Genomic DNA, 22,961 nt, shown 5'->3' on the forward strand with positions numbered 1-22,961 from the left:
CACCACTTGGTGACAGACTGCAACACGGAGATCATCCGAAGGAATGGCTAAGCTAGCAGGCTGTGGTACGAGAACTGCAGTCTTGGCAGCAGCCTTACTTCCCGTCAGACCCACATAACCAAGAACCGACATGAGGATCACAGTGGCTCCCTCAACAGCGAGGAAGTGGAAGCTTTCTTAGACCCATTCAACTGTGGGATGAACTGTGTACAGAATACAGAGGCTCTGAAGGGCACTAAAAGAATCGGAGCATATGACAGTTCAAAAGCCTGTATCGCCCGAGAGAGGGCGAAGAGCTCTGCTATAAAAATCGAGCAATGTTCTGGAAGCCAGTACTGAACTTTGTTGATGCCGATGAAAAGGCACATCCGTAACCATGGTCAGTCTTCGAGCCATCAGTGTACACGCAAGGTGCTATCGCTAAGTTGTCGAGATAGATCGAATCCAGAGTAGCGTCCTTTGAGAAGCGAATGTCCAAGATGAATATGAGCCACGAAGCCATGGCGGTGAAGGGTTCACACCCATCAGGAACGTGGTAGGTAGCGTGAAGTTAAGCTGCCGGATGAGTAGCCGAAAGCAAAGTCCGGGAGGTAATAAAGAAGGGCGCGCCCCACACTGGCGGTAAAGACAGCCATCGAAAAAGAGGGCATAGGATGAGTGGCCGGGCGTGGCAGACAAATAGCATGCGTATCGGCTGAGGCAGACATCAAGCCGGTGCGACAGTGGTAGTTCAGCAGCTTCTGCATAGAGACTCTCGACCGGGCTAGCGTAAAAGGCGCCCGTGGCCAAACTTATTCCACGACGGTGGATTGCGTTGTGACAGTGTGAGATGGACAGACGTGCAGATGAAAAAACACCCATAGCCTATTTTCGAAGGACAAAGGATAGGTACAAATGGAGGAGGACCGTCCAATGCGCTTCCCAGGAAGCACTGCTTAGGACACGTACCGCGCGGGGTAGCCGCGCGGTTTTAGGCGCCTTTTCACGGTTCGCGCGGCTTCCCCAGTCGGAGGTTCGAGTTCTCCCTCAGGCATAGGTGTGTGTCTTGCCCTTAGCGTAAGTTTAAGTTAGAGTAAGTAGTGTGTAAGCCTAGGGACCGATGACCTCAGCAGTTTGCCCCCATAGGCATTTACCACAAATTTCCAAATTTAGGACACGTAGGAGACTGAGGGAGCAGGTACAATGTGCGGCCATGTAAGATACGTAGGAGGACCAAGAAATTTTCCTTTCAAGCAGCAGCCCCAGGAGCTTCGTAATGTCGGCGGTTGGAGAGCAACGGATCCAGGTTGTAAAGACGGTGGAAGTAATCCATTGCACCGCCAGAAACCCATACAATAGGTTTTGTCAGTGGGAAAGCGAAAGGTACTGCCGATCACGAGTAAAGACCATCGAGACAGCGGTGAGGACGCCGTTCAAGGAGGCAAGTCGGTGGAAAACTGCAATAGATCGCAAAGCCGTTGACGAAGAGCCAGAGATACCTGGTGGCATACAGTCCATAATAGGGTTAATGGTTATAGCAAAGCGGACGCTTGATAGACCCAACATGCAGAGCATACTTGTCCTCCAGCAGCTGTCGTAGGCTTCCTCCAAATAAAAAACAACGGGCTGCAGTCTGGTATTTCCGCAGAAAAACGTTCATGAGATGGGTTGACAGAGTGACAAGATGGTCAACTGCGGAACGGCCTGCTCGAAATCAACATTGTGCATTGGTTACCAGATTGCAAGACTCTAGCCACCATACCAGCCGGCCATGAACCACACGTGAGAGAAATGGGGCAGTAGCTAGAAGGAAGGTATCTGCCCTTACTGGGCTTAGATGTGTGTGTTGTAACTGCGACCAGGAGGGTCGCGGGGTTGAAATGACGGAAAGCGCGGGGGGACCCGCGGAGAGGCCCGCGAACGACAACACAACGGGAGAGGACGGACACGAACAACGAAGGACAGAACGAACAACAACAAGATCGAACAACGGAGTCACAAGAAACCTAACAAACGCGTCCACTCTTACACAGAACAATAAAGTAAGCTGTCTAACGCGAGGCGATGTGTTCACAGACGTACGCGAGATTAGACTGACTGGCTAACCCTTTTTTTTTCCTTTATTGATTTTCAATTCCCCCCGAAGGGGGTGGGCTGGCAGCAGCTTAGTACGCTGCTCTACAGCCTACAGACTTATGTTAAAAAATGGAAGAAGAAAAGAAACAAGAAAAACAGGCGATAAAACGGTGACAGAAAGTGTAAAATGGCGGAAAAATGCGGAAAGTTAAAACAGAAAGCAAAAGGGGTTGGCAATGTGAATAAAAGGCACTGGAATCATACAAGTAACGTAGTACACACACAATTAAAAAACACAGCGACAGTCTGGTTTCTGTTTGCAAGAGATAAAAAGCACACCCAGCGACAGTATGATGGCCGTTCGCAACACTTCCCAGAAAAACACAACACGGAACACTCACTGTAAAACACTGCACGAAAAGGGCGGCACAAAGATGACACTCCCAAGCCAAAGGCAGATGGGGAGGGGGGCAGGGCCTGGAGGAGGGGGAAGAACAAGGAGGGAGGAAAAAAAAGGAAAAGGGGGGGGAACCAAGGAGGAAGAGGACTAATAAAGGGGGGGAGGGGCAGGGCAGACGTGAGAGGGAATGAGAGGAGGCAGAGGAGGGAAATGCAAAAGGACTCGGGGGAGAGAAGGGGGCAGAGAGAGGGGCGGTGGGGGAAAGAGGATGGAAGGGGGGGAGAGGGAGCCTGGGAAAAGGACAGGGGAAAGGAGGGTTAGTGAGGATCAGAGTTGATAGGAGGGATAAATGGAGGGAGAGAGGGCATCATCCGGGAGGGGGAGTTGATGGAAGCCACCTTGGGAAAGGAGAACTGGCTAACCGAGAGGCAGGCGCTTAAGTGCTCAATTGGGGGCGTCGCTATTGGCCGCTGCAACCACGTGTTCCACTGTGGCGCCCACACACTAAAAGCTGACGAGGAGACACACGCCACAACAGCTAACTGCGCGATGGTGCAGAGACATCTAGGGGTCTTCGACGTCCATGACGTCTGGCGCAGATTCAAATTCCGCGGTGCACAGTACCAATGGGTTGGGTTGTTTTTGGGGAAGGAGACCAGACAGCGAGGTCATCGGTCTCGTCGAATTAGGGAAGGATGGGAAGGAAGTCGGCAGTGCCCTTTCAAAGGAACCATCCCGGCATTTGCCTGGAGCGATTTAGGGAAATCACAGAAAACCTAAACCAGGATGGCTGGACGCGGGATTGAACTGTCATCCTCCCGAATGCGAGTCCAGTGTGTAACCACTGCGCCACCTCGCTCAGTACGGTACCAATGGGTATGACAGTGGCTACATGCGAGCGACTAGGAAACGTGTCATCTGCTCAAATGCGAATGTACTTACAAAGGAGAAAGTCCTTGCTCACAGGAGAAAGGTGCTGCAACATCTGAATGTGAACATCGTCTGACCCTGAGGTGGAAGATTGGGATTAAGTGAGACCATGCTCTACCTCCCTCACAGTAAAGATGCCATTGTAGCAGTCACGATTCTGGAAGACAAGCATATTACCCGAGTCTCCTTCTACTCTTCTCCAAGGGAGCAAGGTGGGGTGGTAGTGGGTGGAGCACGAAATCTTCGCAAAATAGCGGCCTGAGCTGTTGGAGATCAGGGGCGGCTCCTGTATAGGTTTACAGGTTTGCACTACCTTCAAGGAATAATTTTGTTCAACTGTCTTTGCCTTTGAGCGTTCTATACTAGTGGAGAAGTAGCGCTCTGTTTATCTCTTTTGAAATGCCCGGGCTCCAAACGCCGAACGCAGCGAAGTTGGACGGAATGTGCCGACAGCGACAGGGGGTTGCACTGTGGCTGCAAACGTGGACTTGGGTGTCTCAGAGGGGTGCGGGGTGCAGGGGCAACGCTAGGCAACACTGTACTCATATGTGGGCCTTGTGTGTATAAACACCTCACCCGGACCACCCTGCCAGCCACAGGAAGAGGGCCCGAACTCTTCCGAAAAGAAACGGAACTATCGGATCTTCGAACAAAGCGGGATTCTGGCGCCACCTTACCAGTTTTGGTGTAGCTGCCAGCGAACTATTTCCTGTGCGTTGTGTTAGTTATTTTAGCGTGTGCTACAGTGAATTTTGAGGCTCAAGTGACAAGTGAATACGTGAAATAATGAATCAGGTAATTTCATTGCTTTCTGAACCCTTCAGTTCACGGAAGTTCGAAGAAAAATTAGAAATCAAGAGGCCAGGTAGACCGACTCCTGCTTTAACAATTTCGCAAACCGTTAAAACGAAAACGAGACCTCGTTTTAGGAATTGCAGACTTCAATCAAAGAGTGATTGAAAGATTTGCAAATATGAAGGAAAGTAGAATAGAGTTCCTGTACAAGTGATCACCACCACATCCAAATTCAGAGATAAAATCGAGCAGCGTTAGCATCAGTCCTGCTGAAAAAGGTTAGTAAGGCATGCCTACTACTTTTTGAATGCATAGAGCTGCAGTTGATTTTAATTCGTTTTATTCTGCAAAAGTAATATTTTTTTCTGTGTACACCTTCTGGTTTTATTATGAATAGATGCAGCAGTGACACGAGCGAGTGGTCTGTTTATACCAGGCTTTACAAAAACATGAGCAGTGTACTGATTTTGTCCCTTTTGTTGATGTTTTCCTTCGTGAGCAAAGTGCACCACCATCTTCTTTGGTCACGAGCCGCCACTGGGAGATAGCAATAGGGTCCACCAATGACATCATCTGCTACAGTCAGGCTGGAAATTGGAGACTGGACCTTGGCCTCAGATAACCGACGGAGGTTGCCCCATACGACGAAAGAGGGAGTGGAACTGTTAAAAGAACTGGTAAATGTTCGACGAAAGTCATCAGGGAGGAGTATAGCCTTCAGTCAGTCTTAGAAAGCTACAAGTTTGGTTTAGATGCAGGTGGGGTAAGAGTCAGCAAACGGATAGCACACAGGAAATGGTAGTTCAAGTACATGTCAGAGAGGACAGACCACTCAAAACGATGGGCAAGTTGGGAAGAGCAGAACGCGTGGTCCAAATGGGAATAGGTGTGTGGAGTTGGAAAGGAACATGGGTACTCCAGTGATAAGATAGGTGAGGTTGAGTTGATTGAAAAGGTTATCCAAGAGAGAAACTCTCGGACAGGTTCTCGAAGAGCCCCAAAGGGGATGGTGGGCGTTAAAGCAACCGAGCAGCAAAAGGGGTGAGGGAGCTGACCAAAAAGCTGGAGTAAGTGTGCCCTGGTGACAACGAATGACGGAAGGATGTAGACGTTACAAAGAGAAAAGGTGAAATGAGGAAGTAAACGGCAACAGCTTGCAGCAGTATGTTTAGAAAGACGTTTGGGCTACGAACGAAATCCTGGATGAGCAGCATGACTCCCCAAAGAAATGGAATGCCGTCCTTGGGGGGGGGGGGGGGGGGGGGGTCAAAGCAGACCCGAAGGAAACGCGAGAGGTCACTGAAAATTTGTAGTAATTACTGAGGACCTGCTTGTCATGTAATTCGAAAAGTCTGATTACTCAGTGTGAATAAAATTGTTGTTCTCGAGATATTCAAAGCTTTCACGGTCACGAAAATAGGAAACTAAATCAGCTATCCCTAAACAGTAAAAATTTGTGTCTGACGAGAGTACAGTCTTTAGACTTTTCGTCAGTTCGACTCACCCTCTGTGGGAGTTAAAATACCCAGCGGCTCAAGCAGACAATCTCACGTTGACACCACAATCGGTTCAAAACCGAAGGCACGGTCGTCAGTAAAGCACAAGTCTTAGAAGTGAAAGCATGTACAACCAGAAAAGAACTGACGTCTTGTGCAGAGTGTGCATTTATTTATACAAGCACTGAATGCTCCAGAAGACTAGTATTAATACAAACATCAGATAAACCTGATACATAAACATTACAAACTTAAGGTATTTCAACTATCTTCTACAAATACAAAATAGTTGCTGGTTGTTGGGCTTAAACCAGCGACCCACATCATGACAGGCAGCAACGATCATTACTGCTCCATGTTGATGGCATCAGAGGTAGTTGCAACATTCATTTCCCAGTTTGTCTGTAAATCTTTAATGCAGAATACACTTCAATTAGGCCATTCCGGCTATTAAAATTGTGATATACTCTCTGTTCACCTACATTCTCTTCATAAGCTATAATTAATCAATGTTCAAAGTTACTACTTGATTTTCACCTGTAAGTAGTAACGAGTCAGATGTTTGTAACAGCAGACCTTCTTTAGATTTCACTTGTTAGAGGAAACGATGGGCAGGCGAGGTGAACCGCATCACTCTGCAGTGTCAATGAAACAAAAGGAGAGAAACAAATGCGACTGCGCCACGCATTGTTCTCCCCTCATGTGAGACACACTGGTTGCTGCAACGTTTGCAATTTGGTAAAAATACAAATTTAAAATACCCTTTTATCAGTAAATGTTACGCTGGCGGTGAAAAATAGGTTGCAAATATTTCTTAAAAGTTATATTCATCAAAATAAACTGAGAGTTCAATAACAAAAATTCATTTATTAACAGTTTTGAGCATAAAGATCTTCTTCAACTTTTATAAACTGTCAAACCAACATACTTAACATATACAATACTATGACATCAATAATAAAGTATAACCTGTAGGTTTCTATTATAGGTATAATCAAATACAAAAATATCATACACTTCTTCAGCTACGATAAACATGTAGCATCAATCACATTATTGCTTCGTTAAGTTAAAAATTCAAATTCCTACCCTGTGGCACATCACATCTAATCTGCTCCATTAACTGAACCAGATTGTCGAACAGAATTCCTTTCGATCAAAAACATCGGCTCCAGCAGTAGCGACAACTCTGACCTGATGGATATCGTCCCAGATACAGAGACAGATCTAAAAATATGTCTCTTCTACATGAGCCAGAGAGTAGCAACAAGAAATGGTGCACCATATCTTCGGCGGGAAAGTTTTAAGTAGGTCTTACAAAAATACTGAAAAATACTGAAATCCTGTAAATACAATCAAAATACATAGTATGTTATTCAATAATGGGGATGCAGTCTAATTATTAAAACAAAGTAAAGTTTGTGTTATCGCCTGTTAGCGATGTTGAAAATATTATGTAGTTTGTACCTGAGAGAAAATGAGTACTGTATGTTTTGTATGTTGCAAATGCACATTGTTATATCCAGTGATGTTACGTGAACAGGTACGCTAGGTACGTAGGTGACAATACTGAAAGTACTAGAAATCAAAGTGACAAAGACTGAAAGTTTAACATGGATGATAGTCCCAGTTCCTCCCTTGCAATAAATTATCGGTCACCCATGTTTGAATATATGATCATATTTCAACAGAAAGATCAGCAGCTTAATTTTTGAAGTACCGGAAATTCTTTATGTGAAATATGTATGTAGCATCAACTTTGCATTTGTAAATGACACAACGTTTGTGCTATCTAATATCTCTCTCTGCCCAGTAACACTTTTTCTGAAAAAAAAAAAAAAAATCACCCAACGCCGGTTGGTAAATGTATGAAAGTGTCGCACAACGTTAAAATAGTGCGTTTTTTTTTTTCAGCTAGAGGTGAACGTGCCAGCTGTGCGCTGAAGCGGAAATGTATCAGAGCCAGCAAGAAAGTAATGAGTGAAATTTTTTTCTCCTTTATTATGTTGGTAATGTAGCAGTCATGAATTTGAGACTGGCCGACTCTGACGTGCTTGTAGCACGGTATTATGTGACTGAATTCCTTACTGCAGAAAGAGCAACGTGGAGACGGCGTGTGACAATGCTACAGTACATGTCAGCACCGTCAGACGATTGGTTCAACGCCGTTGCAAAGCTGGAGGGCGAACACAGATGGCTAATGAAATGCGGAGCGGTCGTCCAGCGACTTGCAGCGACTTTCAATGTATCGACCAAATGATTTGCAATGACCGCTGGGTAACAACAGCTGAATTGTGTCGCCAGTTATGCACCTGGAAAGGCAATGTGATGGCCAGTTTGAAAAACTGGGTTACTCCTAGATTTGTGCACGCTGGGTACCGAAATTGTTGACAGTCCAGAATATAGAAGCAAGAAAAACAGTTGCATCCAATATGTTGCAGAGCTCCAGAGTGGAGGCAGAGGAGATTTTGTCAAAAGCTGTGACTGGAGACGAGACTTGGGTTCATTTTCTTGAACCAGAGTTCAAGAGGCAGTCCATGAAATGATATCACACGACATCGCCGAAAAGGAAAAAATTGAAAACACTACGTTCTGCTGTGAAGGTTATGGCGTCAATGTTTTGGGATTTAGAGGGTGTGATTCTAGTTGATTTTTTGCAGACAAGATGCATAATAAGCTCTAACCAATACGTGATAACCCTACCGAAGCTGAAAGGAGGACCTCGCCCATCAAAAGTGAAGGCAATTCTTATTTCACATGGCAATCCAATGTCACACACCAGTCATATCACGACTGGCGAAATTCCAAAATTTGGCTGAGATGTCTTGCCCTATGAGCCATGCAGCCCTGAACTTGCACCAACTGACCAATTTGTTAGACCATTCAGAGGAGCTTATCGGGGCAACCGTTTGAAGACTCTGAAAAATTCTTTGCGCCAGTGTCTTAGGAAGCGAGACCATGATCTTTATTGCATAAGTATAAATGCTCTTATTTGAAGATGAAAAAGAAGCTGTGAACAAATATGGTGATTATATTGAAAAGTAACGAATTAATAGTGAATGTTGTTGTTATTCTATGTATATGGCATTTGCTTTCCTTGTAAGATAAAAATAAAGAAAGTAGGTATCATTTTCTGTCTGACCCTCGTTTTTGAGTTGGTAGCATCAGGGATACTGATGCGGAGCACTGAACTGGCTCATAAGCGCACATCCTTTCCCTTATTTTCTTTGGTTAGGGCAACTCGGTAGTGCACTGAACTTTTAATGTTTTGTAGGAGCTGCGGTTAGTGCACATGTCACCTCGTAACGAAATGTGCCAACATTTCCCAAAGGGGAAATTAGCCATTGCAGAACATTGTTTTCATCTTTTAAATGTACTGTCCAGCGTACTCTTTTCTTCCTGATTGTCAATCCTGGACTGACAGTGTTCCGAAATGCCGCTCAACAAGGAGAACAAGTTTAAGTGGGAGGGTTTATATCAGGGTACATGACAGTCGGGGAAGTGTCGTAAGGAAGGAGTTTGTCCATTGTTATGCAGGGGAAAGCAAAGAAAAGAAATGAGGGGAGGTGGGCCCTGTTGAGGGAAAGAACGAGAAGGCGTGAGTTGGATCTGGCAGGGGGGTTCAGTGTCCGGGCATATTTGATGGTCCAAGACTTGGGGCCCATAGAAATTGTTTTGCGTTTCGACTTGGAATGAATGCAGATGTAGGTTTGCTCAGGTGCTCTGGTATAGGCGCAGCGGTGTGCGCCGGTTGGAAACGTTATGGCTGTTGCTGTCGAGTTTATAGGATGTATGGACTACATGAATGTGAGGTCTCCCAAACAATACTAACTTTCGTTTGGTTCAGGTTTGGCCACTGTTTGCCTTATTATGTAAAGGAAAAGAATCTAGCAATAGACAGTAGAACTGTAAAAGAAATATGGAGAGTGCTTCGAGAATACGTGTTAATATTTAGGGACCGGGATTCCTCAGGTAAAAGGAAATGTAGATAAAGGGATCCGGAAGTTTATAATTGCCACATTAGACGACAGTATTTTCACGAATGAGACAACTGTCACGCGACATCGGGGTGCAAAGTTTTCACATCTATACTATGGCAGCGTATTTACATACAGACATCACACCAGCAGAGATTGTCAGTGAAATATGAGTTGGCATTATTTGTGACCACTTATTGGAACAACATCATACTTTTGTATGTGGAGTTAAGTCTAGTTGTCGGTTTATGGTACTCTTGCCAGTGACAGAAGCACGTCTTGTTTTGTGAGTTGTGTAAGTTACGTGACGCAGAACACACTCGTTACCACCGGCACTCTGAAGCCTGTATTCGTACAAAAGATGAACTGTTTGAGAGAGAGGCGATCAATTCGTAAAATATACGAGAAAGGTGTAACAGGGAGTTCTTTCAATGTCCATTCCATGCGGGAGAGTCTTATAAGCTGGAAACAGAGATTTCTGGGACCACGTTGGAGGACCTTTGCCCTAGTTAACTCGTGCCGTTCCCGACGCACTTTTGAGCTGGCAGGCGTGTCAGTTCCTGCGCAGGAGGCGCGCCAGCGCGGCGCGGCAGCAGATGACGAACTCGACGACCTTGAGCACTGCGGGGCTGGCGGCCAGGCCGTCCCAGAAGGCGACGCGCCGCTGGTAGGAGGGGGGCAGCTCGGACAGCACGCGCAGCCCGCCCCCGCAGATGTCCAGGTAGCGCAGCTGGCCGCCGCCGCTGGACGGCCACGCCACGCCCCCCAGCACGGGGTCGCCGGCGTCCGGCGTCGGGTTCCTGCACACACCCACACCTGGCGTTAGCGTTCCCCGTGAGCTAGAGAGCCTAAATAGGGAGGGAGTGGCCAATCGGCCCGTGGCCGACATGTTTTTTTACCAGATTGCGCGCGGGACGTGCAATTAGGTAGCGACGCAAGCAGAAAGCTAGCCACTTCACGAGTAAATTAAGGCATGTGTTTGACGCATGAGACCAAAGCAGATCTTCTACCTTAATAATTCTTCTACCTTAATAATTAAAACAAAAGCCATTCGTCTATGTTTATATAGCCTTAATAAATTTGTGAGCAAATGGAAATATCGTGGAGCAGTGTGAATGTGTGCCGAATTTCAACTGCTGTATTTTATGATGATATATGAACATTGACAACAGATTGTTGTTGTTTTGAGGGGAGGAGACCAGACAGCGAGGTCATCGGTCACATCGGATTAGGGAAGGACGGAGAAGGAAGTCGGGCGTGCCCTTTCAAAGGAACCATCCCGGCATTTGCCTGGAGCGATTTTGGGAAATCAGGATGGCCGGACGCGGGACTGAACCGTCGTCCTCCCGAAAGCGAGTCCAGTGTGCTAACCACTGCGCCACCTCGCTCGGTCTGACAACTGATTAATAAGAAAAAGAAGTTTCATTTAATGTATCTCAGAGTACATGATGCTATTTCAGATTTTTCCTTGCGAATATTCATCGCTGAAACTGGTAAACTCTTGTCTCTTTTCGTCCCCACATAATGCATTTTAAGTGTGTGTCGATCTTATAACATTTTGTTATGCTCGCAAAACACGTCATTCTGTACACACTTTTAGGAACTCTATACCACAGAAAATCAGAAAAATGTCAACACTTAGGTACTCTACTGAAACAGCAGAAAGTAATTCAAAACAGGTAACTGAATATCCACACGATAATTATAATTTACAGGAATGTGAATAGCCAAGACTACAGAGCCAAGTGCGAGTCGCTAGTCGGAAGTACGTAGACTTAGGGTTCCGTATACATGTTAAAGCACATTGTGTAGAATGAATTGTCACTCAAGTACCATTTAAAGTCTAGAAAATAACGTTTAAAAAAATACCTGGTTTGAGTAGGATTGGAACTTACGACCTTCGAGTTGCAAAGTTAAAACTCTACTCCCGCGCTATTTTTTTTTGTTTTTTTTTTGTTCGTTATGGTCCGTTGCATTTCGTGGTAGCGGACGTGTTGATCGTTGTGTTTGGCCGTCCCGGACGTCGCATGACATCCGTTCAAGTTCGTTTGTTGATCCTTCGACTCAGTTTTTTTTATTTTATTTAATTTTTTTTTAATTACAGAGGCCAACCGGCTCTCTGACCGAACACGCTGAGCTAGCGTGTCGGCTTCTCTGGCCGAACACGCTGAGCTACCGTGCCGGCAATGCTACAAGGCCAGATTAGTGATACTGTGGTGTTCATTTACTTTTTCTTTCATGGAGGGGATGTATCAGTAGAAGCGTTATTCTGTACTTTTTAATTGTTTTTTGTAGGCATTATAATCACATAGAAAGAAATTGATTGTTCGATACACAAAGAAACCAAACGAACTTTCTAGCAGCGACAACCAATGAGTTGATAGATCCGACCAACAGAGTGACTGTAAAGAACCACAGAGAACGTACAAAAGTCTTTCAATACCTACCGTATTACAACCTGCACATAATTGTACAATGGAATTGGCGTTGGAAGCGTTGAAGAGAACCAATAGTACAGAATCGTACACAGTATCTACTCTCCTCGAAATGGAAAAAAGAACACATTGACACCGGTGTGTCAGACCCACCATACTTGCTCCGGACACTGCGAGAGAGCTGTACAAGCAATGATCACACGCACGGCACAGCGGACACACCAGGAACCGCGGTGTTGGCCGTCGAATGGCGCTAGCTGCGCAGCATTTGTGCACCGCCGCCGTCAGTGTCTGCCAGTTTGCCGTGGCATACGGAGCTCCATCGCAGTCTTTAACACTGGTAGCATGCCGCGACAGCGTGGACGTGAACCGTATGTGCAGTTGACGGACTTTGATCGAGGGCGTATAGTGGGCATGCGGGAGGCCGGGTGGACGTACCGCCGAATTGCTCAACACGTGGGGCGTGAGGTCTCCACAGTACATCGATGTTGTCGCCAGTGGTCGGCGGAAGGTGCACCTGCCCGTCGACCTGGGACCGGACCGCAGCGACGCACGGATGCACGCCAAGACCGTAGGATCCTACGCAGTGCCGTAGGGGACCGCACCGCCACTTCCCAGCAAATGAGGGACACTGTTGCTCCTGGGGTGTCGGCGAGGACCATTCGCAACCGTCTCCATGAAGCTGGGCTACGGTCCCGCACACCGTTAGGCCGTCTTTCGCTCACGCCCCAACATCGTGCAGCCCGCCTCCAGTGGTGTCGCGACAGGCGTGAATCGAGGGACGAATGGAGACGTGTCGTCTTCAGCGATGAGAGTCGCTTCTGCCTTGGTGCCAATGATGGTCGTATGCGTGTTTGGCGCCGTGCAGGTGAGCGCCACAATCAGGACTGCATACGACCGAGGCACACAGGGCCAACACCCGGCATCATGGTGTGGGGAGCGATCTCCTACACTGGCCGTACACCACTGGTGATCGTCGAGGGGACACTGAATAGTGCACGGTACATCCAAACCGTCATCGAACCCATCGTTCTACCATTCCTAGACCGGCAAGGGAACTTGCTGTTCCAACAGGACAATGCACGTCCGCATGTATCCCGTGCCACCCAACGTGCTCTAGAAGGTGTAAGTCAACTACCCTGGCCAGCAAGATCTCCGGATCTGTCCCCCATTGAGCATGTTTGGGACTGGATGAAGCGTCGTCTCACGCGGTCTGCACGTCCAGCACGAACGCTGGTCCAACTGAGGCGCCAGGTGGAAATGGCATGGCAAGCCGTTCCACAGGACTACATCCAGCATCTCTACGATCGTCTCCATGGGAGAATAGCAGCCTGCATTGCTGCGAAATGTGGATATACACTGTACTAGTGCCGACATTGTGCATGCTCTGTTGCCTGTGTCTATGTGCCTGTGGTTCTGTCAGTGTGATCATGTGATGTATCTGACCCCAGGAATGTGTCAATAAAGTTTCCCCTTCCTGGGACAATGAATTCACGGTGTTCTTATTTCAATTTCCAGGAGTGTATTTCCACTCGTACCAAGTCAGCGTCAGTTTGGTAAAAACATGGCGGCCTCGGCTCTCAGCCAATCAGGGATGCTATCAACATTGGCCACTCTCTCCCTCTACATAGGTTCTCTACCGTGCGCAAGTGGAGAGTGAAGTCGGCCTGCAAACGTCACTTTACACGGGGCACTGAAAGAACACAACAAAAGGCGTTAAACCCTGTTCTGCGAAGGATTCGTGGTGAAGGGCAGATTATTTTGTTAGTGATATATGTGGTGAATGTTCTTTCAGACAGGTCTTTAATTCCTTTGATTCATAGTGGCTGCAGGGTCAGAATGGTGTGTGTTCTCTCGGACATGTCTGAAAGAACAGACACCACATATATAATTAACGTGATGACTGGTAATGATTCCTTTGGTCCAGATGCACACCAAACTCGAACTCTTACGGGAGTCGGCGAGATGCCAGCAGTAACGAGGCTAACGAGCATGGGCACTACATCAGTAACTGTGTGGTATAAATTGAGGATTTGAATCTGACAGGAAGCGTGCTAGAGTATTTCATGCAGGTACGGTGTGTCTGTATGGCATAGTGATAAGCACATTAGTCTAGTAAGCAGATGATCTGGGTCCAAATCTTGACATGGCACAATTTTCAGCTTGCCGCATTGATATAAATCAGTGTCCACTGGTAGCTAATGTATTTAATTCCTTTGTGTCTTCATTTCGTTAATGACCATAGTTACTTTGGTATTTAGCTTATAAGCAAGGCCACTACATGAAATTCGAGAAGGTTGCAGTGGAAAATACATTTGTACATTTGGTGCAGTCGGCTCTCAGCCGTGTTGCGAAGCAGACGTGGATGGGGCTCTGCGCGGCGCTACGTGACGGGGCCGTTGTTTCCTCACTCGAGTAGTGAGATTGTACTGTCAAAAGATGACCTCCACCGATGATGGTGTTTCTGTACAGAAAGGACGCCACTATAAAATTAACGTACCATGCCCAGTACAGACAAACTAAGCCATAAATAGTAGGGCGTTTTTCGCGTGAAGTAATGCACATCAATCCACAGAACCTTCTGGGAATACATCTGTCAGTATTCTCCAGCACGGTTTACTCGTTTTTCCACCAATGAATATCGTTTCCATCACTCGGATGGCAGTGTGTGCATAGTGACTGTCGACCATATAGGACTCGGGGTTTGGACTATTCGAATCTTCGAGCTTGAGCCGTGGTAAGAAATTTGCTGTTTTGAAGAGCGCCCCGCAGCATGTAGTGTGAAGCAGTCGCCCTCCGTTTCTGGGGGTGGCGCCGCTGTGGCAATCGCAGCTTTGGTGTCTCCCCCTGGTGGGAAAGCGGAAAGGTTGCCTGTTCACGTGCATTTAAGGGGCGCTATGAGCTCGGCAGTTAGTCAGTTTGTCAGTCTGAGTCAAGTCAGTTGGTCAGCTGGCTCAGTGTCGGGCAGTCAGTGTCTGCCTGTCTGTCGGTCTACCGTACGTTAAGGTAGTCAGTGGGTCAGTCTGAGTGAGGCTAGGTGAGTTTCGCGTCACCAGTTGCTGGTCTGTCTCTCGTTTGTATTTGTGCGGCAGGTAGTGTCTGTCTGTCGTCGGAGTGCTAGTATGTCTGTCGTTTGGATCAAACCTTAAGGCCGGCAAATGAGAGTCTTGCCACTCCGCCAGTAACAGAACTCAGCTAGTGGTCGCCCGGTCGGGGCTGAGTTCCTGCATCTGAGTCTGCGCATAGGCCGCCAGTCTGCTCGAGTTGCTCGAGCAACGGTCATTGGCGGTTGGATCGGTTGGTTGATCGGTCGCGCACTGAGACACGAGATGACTCGTCCGCCTTGAGCGTGGGCGCATGTGAGGTCCCCACGTGAGTCCAGTGGGCAGCGCCGTATAGAAAGGGGTAGTGGCTTCGCGATTCACACGAGAGCAACAGGAGTCAGCCCACGACATCGGGCTGGCCGGGGCGAGCTGCGACGCCGTCAGACGGGAGATCGGCGCGCCTTTCTGCGTCCGTTGAAGCGGCTGGCAGCGGACGGTTCGGGAGAGCGATTTGGGGGGTGCTGCGCCAGGTCTTCGCCAGAAATCGCAGTTTGTTAGAAGTTAAGTGATTGGTGATATGTTGTTTCATTTACGTGTTAAATTCTACTTGTTGTCTTGGTGAGGTCACCAGTCGCTTTGTTTTGGGGTCGTCCCACCATTCTTCTCCGTTTGCCCACCCGCGGGAAGGTGGTTATTTGTCAATTGGGTGGCCCGTTTTTCCCTTGTGGAATTGGGGAGGTTTAGAGCAATCTGCGGTTCGGGTTGTTTAGTAAACCCTCCCTCCCCCTGTCAATCTGCCATACGTTAATAGCTGCCTGTGTCATGTTTGTCGGATTCGGTGTTAACGAATTTATTGCTTAAAGGCCGAATTCTTGAAATATGTTTTTATCTTGCCTATCATCTTGCGAGGTGGTATATGTGTAATGTAGAGCATGTTGTATATTTTAAGTAAGTCTGTATTCTATGGGTTTTATTTAAATAGTCATTTTAGGTTATAAGGTTGCCACCCTTCCACCGTAAAGCCCTTAAATAAAAAAATTAAAAAACACGCAAATTGCACTGTCGGTGGCAAATAATTTGAGTGTTGTACCATTTCCATCCCTCTTATGGGGTGCATAGTTTACGTGTTTGTGTGAGTTGTTAAAGTAATCGGGTGTGTTGCAGATTTGCACCAGTGTAATCTTTCATAGGTTGTTGTGAGCGGCCATGACTACGGCCGTGTTGAAAGGGAGCAGGCAAGCTTCACAGCCCGAAGGCTCATACTGTTAATATTGTGCTTTCTGCCTCTAAATAAAATTGTAACTTGATATTTCGAGGGTGCTTTTCTGCTTATAGTTTTAAATCTGTTTTTGTAAAGCTTTTAGGAATAAAATTCACATTTGTTAAAAGTAATTTCATTTTCCATCAGTTACTTCCTGGCAACTACTTCCACGCTCACCTAGTGTGATTAAATGTGTTAATGGTCTTGATGAATCGCTAGTAAATAAAGTAAATTCTTTAAGAAAAGATTTTGAAAGTAAATTTACGGTTCAGAGCTGCCATTTGAAGCTCCAGCTACGCTTGTTGTGGACATGCTGTGGCTTACAGAGAGGTATTAAGTCATGTGGGAGAAAAGTGGCACGCTTTCTAGATTATCCTGTTCTGAACGGAGTGCATCAGGTGCGAAGCGAACTGCGCATACACATTCCGTCTTACTTGGCCGTGTTATACAGTTTGGATATCCTCGTGTGGGATATCGTCCGAAACTCTGCCCAACTGGCGCGTTAGATCGACAAAATCCCGAGCTTGTTGGATGGCCCTGTCCATAATGTTCCAAACTTTCTCGGGAGAGAGATCCAGCACCGTGCTGGCCAAAGTAGGGTTTGGCAAGTACGAAGACAAGTAGTAGAAACTCTCGCCGTGTGCGAGCGGGCATTATCTTGCTGAAATGTAAGCCCAGGATGGGCTGCCATGAAGGGCAACAAAATGAGGCGCAGAATATCGTCGACGCATCGCTGTGCTGTAAGGGTGCTGCGGATGACATCCAAAGGGGTCCTGCTACGAAAAGAAGTGGCACCCCAGATCAACGCTCGTGGTTGTTGGGCCACTTGGTGGACAACAGTTAGGTTGCTATCCCACCGCTGTCTGGGGCGTCTACAGACACATCTTCGGCCTGCAACATCATTGACTAAAGTAGAATTGTTTTCAGTGAAGGATACTGCTTCCAATTGATCCCCGATGACCAGCAAAGTTTGTGAAGCTCTTTTACTCGGATGAATCATCCAATTTCTCTTATATTGTTATCATTTGTTTGTCTGTACATGTAAATCACGCCTCCTGATTTCCGTCCCATTCGGATAAATTCTTTGTGGTGCGTCTTTTTTTTCTTAGAGTGTACCTTAGACTAAACATCAACCGGTAAATCAGTATAGAAATTGCAGCTACTAACCATCTAACAAAATGTCTTCGATAGACTATAACTACCAACCGGCTGATCATGGCGAATTTACCCTTCCACTAAACAACACACCTTGCAAGCTTTAAACTTATCAATACTCTCTTGTGCTAGTATCACCTAGATTTCCGCTCCACTAAAATTTTATCAGTCACACGAAATTCGCAAACGTAATGCACAATGCCTCACTTTCTGTTAACACCTGTAGGATCCTGTACGACCTTTTTGATTTCCCCTCTCTCCTTCCCCATACTGAATACCTTGGGATTTCTTACACTTCCCATAAATTTGAAGTCATGCACCCTAACGTTTCATCCATGATTATTAACGTTTGTAACCCTGCCGCCTTTGAACTAATACATCCCAATTTTCACACCTACACAGTCTGTACATTTACATCCGTATGAAACTCTAACCACCTTTTCTCTGACCACGGCCGGCCGGAGTGGCCGAGCGGTTATAGGCGCTACAGTCTGGAGCCGCGCGACCGCTATGGTCGCAGGTTCGAATCCTGCTTCGGGCATGGATGTGTGTGATGTCCTTCGGTTAGTTAGGTTTAAGTAGTTCTAAGTTCTAGGGGACTGATGACCTCAGAGCCATCTCTGACCACGAAAGTCACCCACAACCTACCCATCCTTCTACCTTTAACAGAATACTCCTCTACCTTTTCACAGGAAAGTTTCTTCTGCCCCCACACCCTCAGGCACGCCTTTTTCAAACGTTTCGTTCATGGTCTTCAGTTTTCCTATTCTTCCATCCCACATGTTTTCCACAGCTTTCCTCCAGCAACCCCTTTCTCCTATTGATCACTTTCAGTAACTCCAATAAAATGAAGTACTCTATTTTTATGGAAAGTTTCGTCAATCGACTGTTTTAAAAAGACGGCATTATTACACTGAAAACTGTGACAGCTCAACCATCTGTTGTAATAATTGAAAAAAAAATCAGCTACGAGTTTTATATTTTAAATTTTTTAGAAACTATGCTTGTATATTTCATTAATTCTTCCGACTGATGAGAGAAATGAGTCATAATTTTAAAAACTGCTTAAACCCATCTATTAGGGTGACGTTGTTCCGAAGAACTGGGCCCGTGGATGTCTTGCTGTACATGGGCAGCCAACTGCTAGTCTGGCCTTGTTTCGTATACAACACTAAATAAATTCTTTGACATAGTTATGGGCATGGTTATTTACCAGCTTGGGCCCATCGAACCTGAGACCTCAACCTGGTCTCAACTGTTAACAATCCTGCAGCAGCCCCTGCCGCCACCATAAGCTACATCGAAGTTGCAAATGCAGCCCAGGATCTACTGATTTAAGAAAAGCCCATGCAGCCCATGGGGGTCTAGTCTTGGCTGGTCATCCTGATATACCAAGCCCTATAAGACACGTGCCATTCAGATCGTTTGCTAGGAAATATGGTGTTGTGAAAATAAAGCTGATCCACTGCATCTGGGGCATAGGATGTAGCTTTGGCTGTCTACCATATGGTACATAAAATATTTACTGGGCCAGTTTTATTTTGGCCACCGAGTAATATTCTTGAAGCGCTGTTTGAGACTTTCTTAACGTAATAACTGCTTCATGAGTTCACGAGCGTCACGTCAGATAATGTTGTGGAAGCTACACACCATTTAAAAGAGACAGCTGCTCGTCATGGAGAAAAGCTGTCTCGTTAAAATACTGTGCAGCTTCCACACTATTCGACGCGACGCCGGTGAACCCATTATTGTTGTACAGCGTGCTGTTACTCGTTGATCTAAAAGAAGCTACCTTGTTGGAAGAATAAATATATTTAATCTTTAATAGAGATATTAAATTAAATATCAGATCCGGATTTTTGAAGACTTATCTGTTTTGTCAACTCCGCAGATGAGGTAAACTGATCAACTGCCTGTTACATCTTATAAAGGGTTCATTATGCCTTTGTACGTGTGAGCAATGGTACTAATTAGTGCCAGGAGACGGTTTATCACTGTCAGATTGCCGCCGAACTTTGGAAATAACATTTATGTTTTTGAACATTAGAAAATTATTCAACCAGTAAAGATTTCATTTAAAACAGGAGAAAACGGCCACATTGTGCGAGTATGGATCCATTTCTGGGGTGAATTGTATGGCCAAGTCTGTTATAGCCTCTCCTTCCCTTCCTAGTTCTAACTTGTCATCACCACCATTTTGAATATGCCACAGATTTCTACCATTACAATATCAATAACAATAAATATTTTAATTTTTTGCATTATCGCGAAATATGGAAGAGAGTGTCACTGAAATTATACAGGATTTGGGCCGGACATCATTAAAAAAAAACCGTTTTTCGTTGCGACGGAATCTTCTCACGAAATTCCAATCACCAACTTTCTCCTCCGAATGCGAAAATATTTTGTTGACAGCGACCTACATAGGGAGAAATGATCACCACGATAAAATAGGGGAAATCAGAGCTCGTACGGAAAGACATAGGTGTTCGTTCTTTCCGAGCGCTATACGAGGTTGGAATAATAGAGAATTGTGAAGGCGGTTCGATGAACCCTCTCGCTGGCACTTAAATGTGATTTGGAGAGTATCGATGTAGATGTAATATGATAATGTTTTGTTTACATCAGTGAACAGATCGATTTAGAGCAAATTCCAAAGAACGCGGTCGTAGTGTTTCCTTAACGTTTGAAACAGAACACGTGGTCTTAAACTTCCAGATCAACGTCCGAATTGATAAGTCGGTTGGAACAGCATTAAGTCTGAGTGTCACGCGCAATTTACGAACAGTTACCGCGGGACTTTCACTATTTTTGTAATGATTTTTAATCACTCGGATACGTTGCTCAGTTGTCATCTGCTCCGTGACGAAAATAAACACCAAACAACAGTTCTGACGACCCAAAAGCTATCAGGCTACTAATGGGAAGGATCGCAGATAACAAACATGATCAAACCACTGCTGCCAACAGTCATATGACAAAATGGCGTAAAATTCAAATTCGTTCTTACATGCAGGACTCCCTTTACTTAGGAACAGCCCTGTACAGAAAGGCACGAGGCCCCCGGCGGGCAGCACTTACCCCGTCTTGGCGAAGTTGGTCCACATGCGCGTCATGCGGGCGACGGTTCTGGCCTCCAGGCAGTCGGGCTCCAGCTGGACGTCGCGGCAGCAGTCGGCCGTGAACAGGTACAGCACGTCGTCCCCGTGGCTCGCACCTGCCGACACAACACACAGCCAGCCGCCGTCAGCCCTGTAGACTTCCTGCCACTAGTCTGTTCGTCACAGCATTCAGCTCTGTGTCGCCTTTAAGCAATGCTACATCGGTATTTGGAACAAACAGACATATTCAAAACTGTAACGCACAGTCTTAATAGTCCACAAATATACTGATCTTCCAGCCAGCGTGGCCGAGCGGTTCTGGGCGCTACAGTCTGGAACCGCGCGACCGCCACGGTCGCAGGTTCGAATCCTGCCTCGGGCATGGATGTGTGTGATGTCCTTAGGTTAGTTAGGTTTAAGTAGTTCTAAGTTGTAGGGGACTGATGACCTGAGAAGTTAAGTCCCATATTGCTCAGAGCCATTTTATACTGATCTTATATTTTGTTGTGAGCTGGCTTTACGTTTCATACGCCATCTTCAGACAACTTAAGTCTGAACAGAAAATACACACAATATCAGCGAGAGCTTCTAACTGCAAAGCTGTACGACGATTCTAAGTTTATTGCAATGCTTCAATCCAGGGGCGGTTCCTGTATAGGTTTGCAGGTTTCCGCTACCCCCCAAGGAATAACTTAGTTCAACTGTGTTTGCCTTCTGAGCGTTCTATACTAGTGGAGAAGTAGCGCGCCATTTATCTCTTTTGAAATGCCCGGGCTCCAAACGCCGAACGCAGCGGACTTGGACGGAATGTGGCGACAGCGACAGGGGGTTGCACTGAGGCTGCAAACGCCGACTTGGTTGTCTCAAAGGGGGTGCGGGGTGCGGGGGCAACGCTAGGCAACACTGTAATCGTATGCGGGCCTTGTGTGCATAACGCCTCACCCGGGCCACCCTGCCAGCCGCAGGAAGAGGGCCCGAACTCTTCCGAAGGGAAACGGAACTATCCGATCTTCGAACAAAGCGGGATTCTCGTGCCACCTTACCAGTTCACATGTAGCTGCGAGCGAACTATTTCCTGTGCGTTGTGTTAGTTATTTTAGTGTGTGCTACCACCTGACTTTTGATGCTCAAATGACAAGTGAATACGTGAAATAATGAATCAGGTAGTTTCATAGCTGTCTGAATCCTTCAATTCACGGAATTTTGAAGAAAAATTAGAAATTAAGAGGCTAGGTAGGCCGACTCCTGCTTTAACAATTTCGCAGACCGTTAAAAGTCGCCAATTCAATAGGAAATTTAACTCTGAACTGTACAACAAGCATGAATGGCTGTGTGGTTGTGACATGAAAAATACCTTATTTTGGTTTCCTTGTTTATTGTTTGGAGATCTTTCATGGTCTAAACACGGAGTCTGTGACATTCAACACCTCCATGACAAAATTAGAAAATACGAACTTTCTTCAGACCATGTAAATAACGTTTTTAATATGTCAAGTCTAGGCAAAGTAAATATAGCTACCTAATTAGACAGTGCGTACAGAAGGTCCGTGGCATTACACAACCAAAAAGTTACCGATAATAGGTACATATTGAATCTAATTATTAACTGTATTCGTTTCTGTGGTGCGTCGGAACTTGCCCTTAGAGGGCATACTGGTGTTTTTCGTTCCTTGATTAATTTTAGTGCAGAAAATTCAACAGGTTTACACGAGTAGCATGAAAGAGGGAGAACTGAAGATGGCGCAGCGATGTGTAGTCTACTGCGGGAGGCAAAAGAAGTATGTGATGTCATAAGTTACGAGGCAAAAGAAAGAGTCAAGTTCACTGTACACCTACTTCCAGCCTCTCTCTTTCTACCAGAGAAATTCGCTACTTACTCTTGCAGTTTTCCAGAAACTTCTTTCAGAGGTGCTATTGAATGCTACTCTTTTTCGGAAGCAAAGAAACTTCGAACAGAACTCTGTTATTTATGGAAGAGAGGAGTTCAAAAGCACGTGTGGTGCTTTGGCCTTTCTGGATTACGTAACAGACAATCTTTGTGATACACTGAGCGAATCTGTGAAGCTCCTGAAAACGATAATTACAATTACAATGACCACATCAGAAGCAGAACAGTGTTTTTCTTCGCTGAAACGCATCAAAACCTTGCAGAATACTAAGGACCAAGAAAGACTGTCAGCACTCGCGATGCTCTCTATTGAACGAGACCTCGTTTTAGGAATTGCAGACTTCAATCAAAGAGTGGTGGAAATATTTGCAAATATGAAGGAAAGAAGAATAAAGTTCCTGTACAAATGATCACCACCACTTCC

General features: G+C 46.1%; 1 protein-coding gene across 1 annotated transcript in view; it reads right to left on the reverse strand.

Moving 5' to 3' along the window:
- Positions 1 to 6,523: 6,523 nt before the first annotated feature.
- Positions 6,524 to 22,961, reverse strand: part of LOC124616580 (juvenile hormone esterase-like) — a 412,155-nt gene continuing 395,717 nt past the window's right edge. The window contains exons 9-10 of the mRNA XM_047144901.1: positions 20,630 to 20,765; positions 6,524 to 10,453 (exon numbers count right to left, since the gene is read on the reverse strand). Of these exons, the coding sequence (XP_047000857.1) occupies positions 10,207 to 10,453; positions 20,630 to 20,765 (383 nt within the window). The 3' untranslated portion in view covers positions 6,524 to 10,206. The remainder of the gene's footprint in view (positions 10,454 to 20,629; positions 20,766 to 22,961) is intronic.

This window comes from Schistocerca americana, chromosome 5, assembly GCF_021461395.2.
Source record: "Schistocerca americana isolate TAMUIC-IGC-003095 chromosome 5, iqSchAmer2.1, whole genome shotgun sequence".
NCBI classification, from domain to species: Eukaryota; Metazoa; Arthropoda; class Insecta; order Orthoptera; family Acrididae; genus Schistocerca; species Schistocerca americana.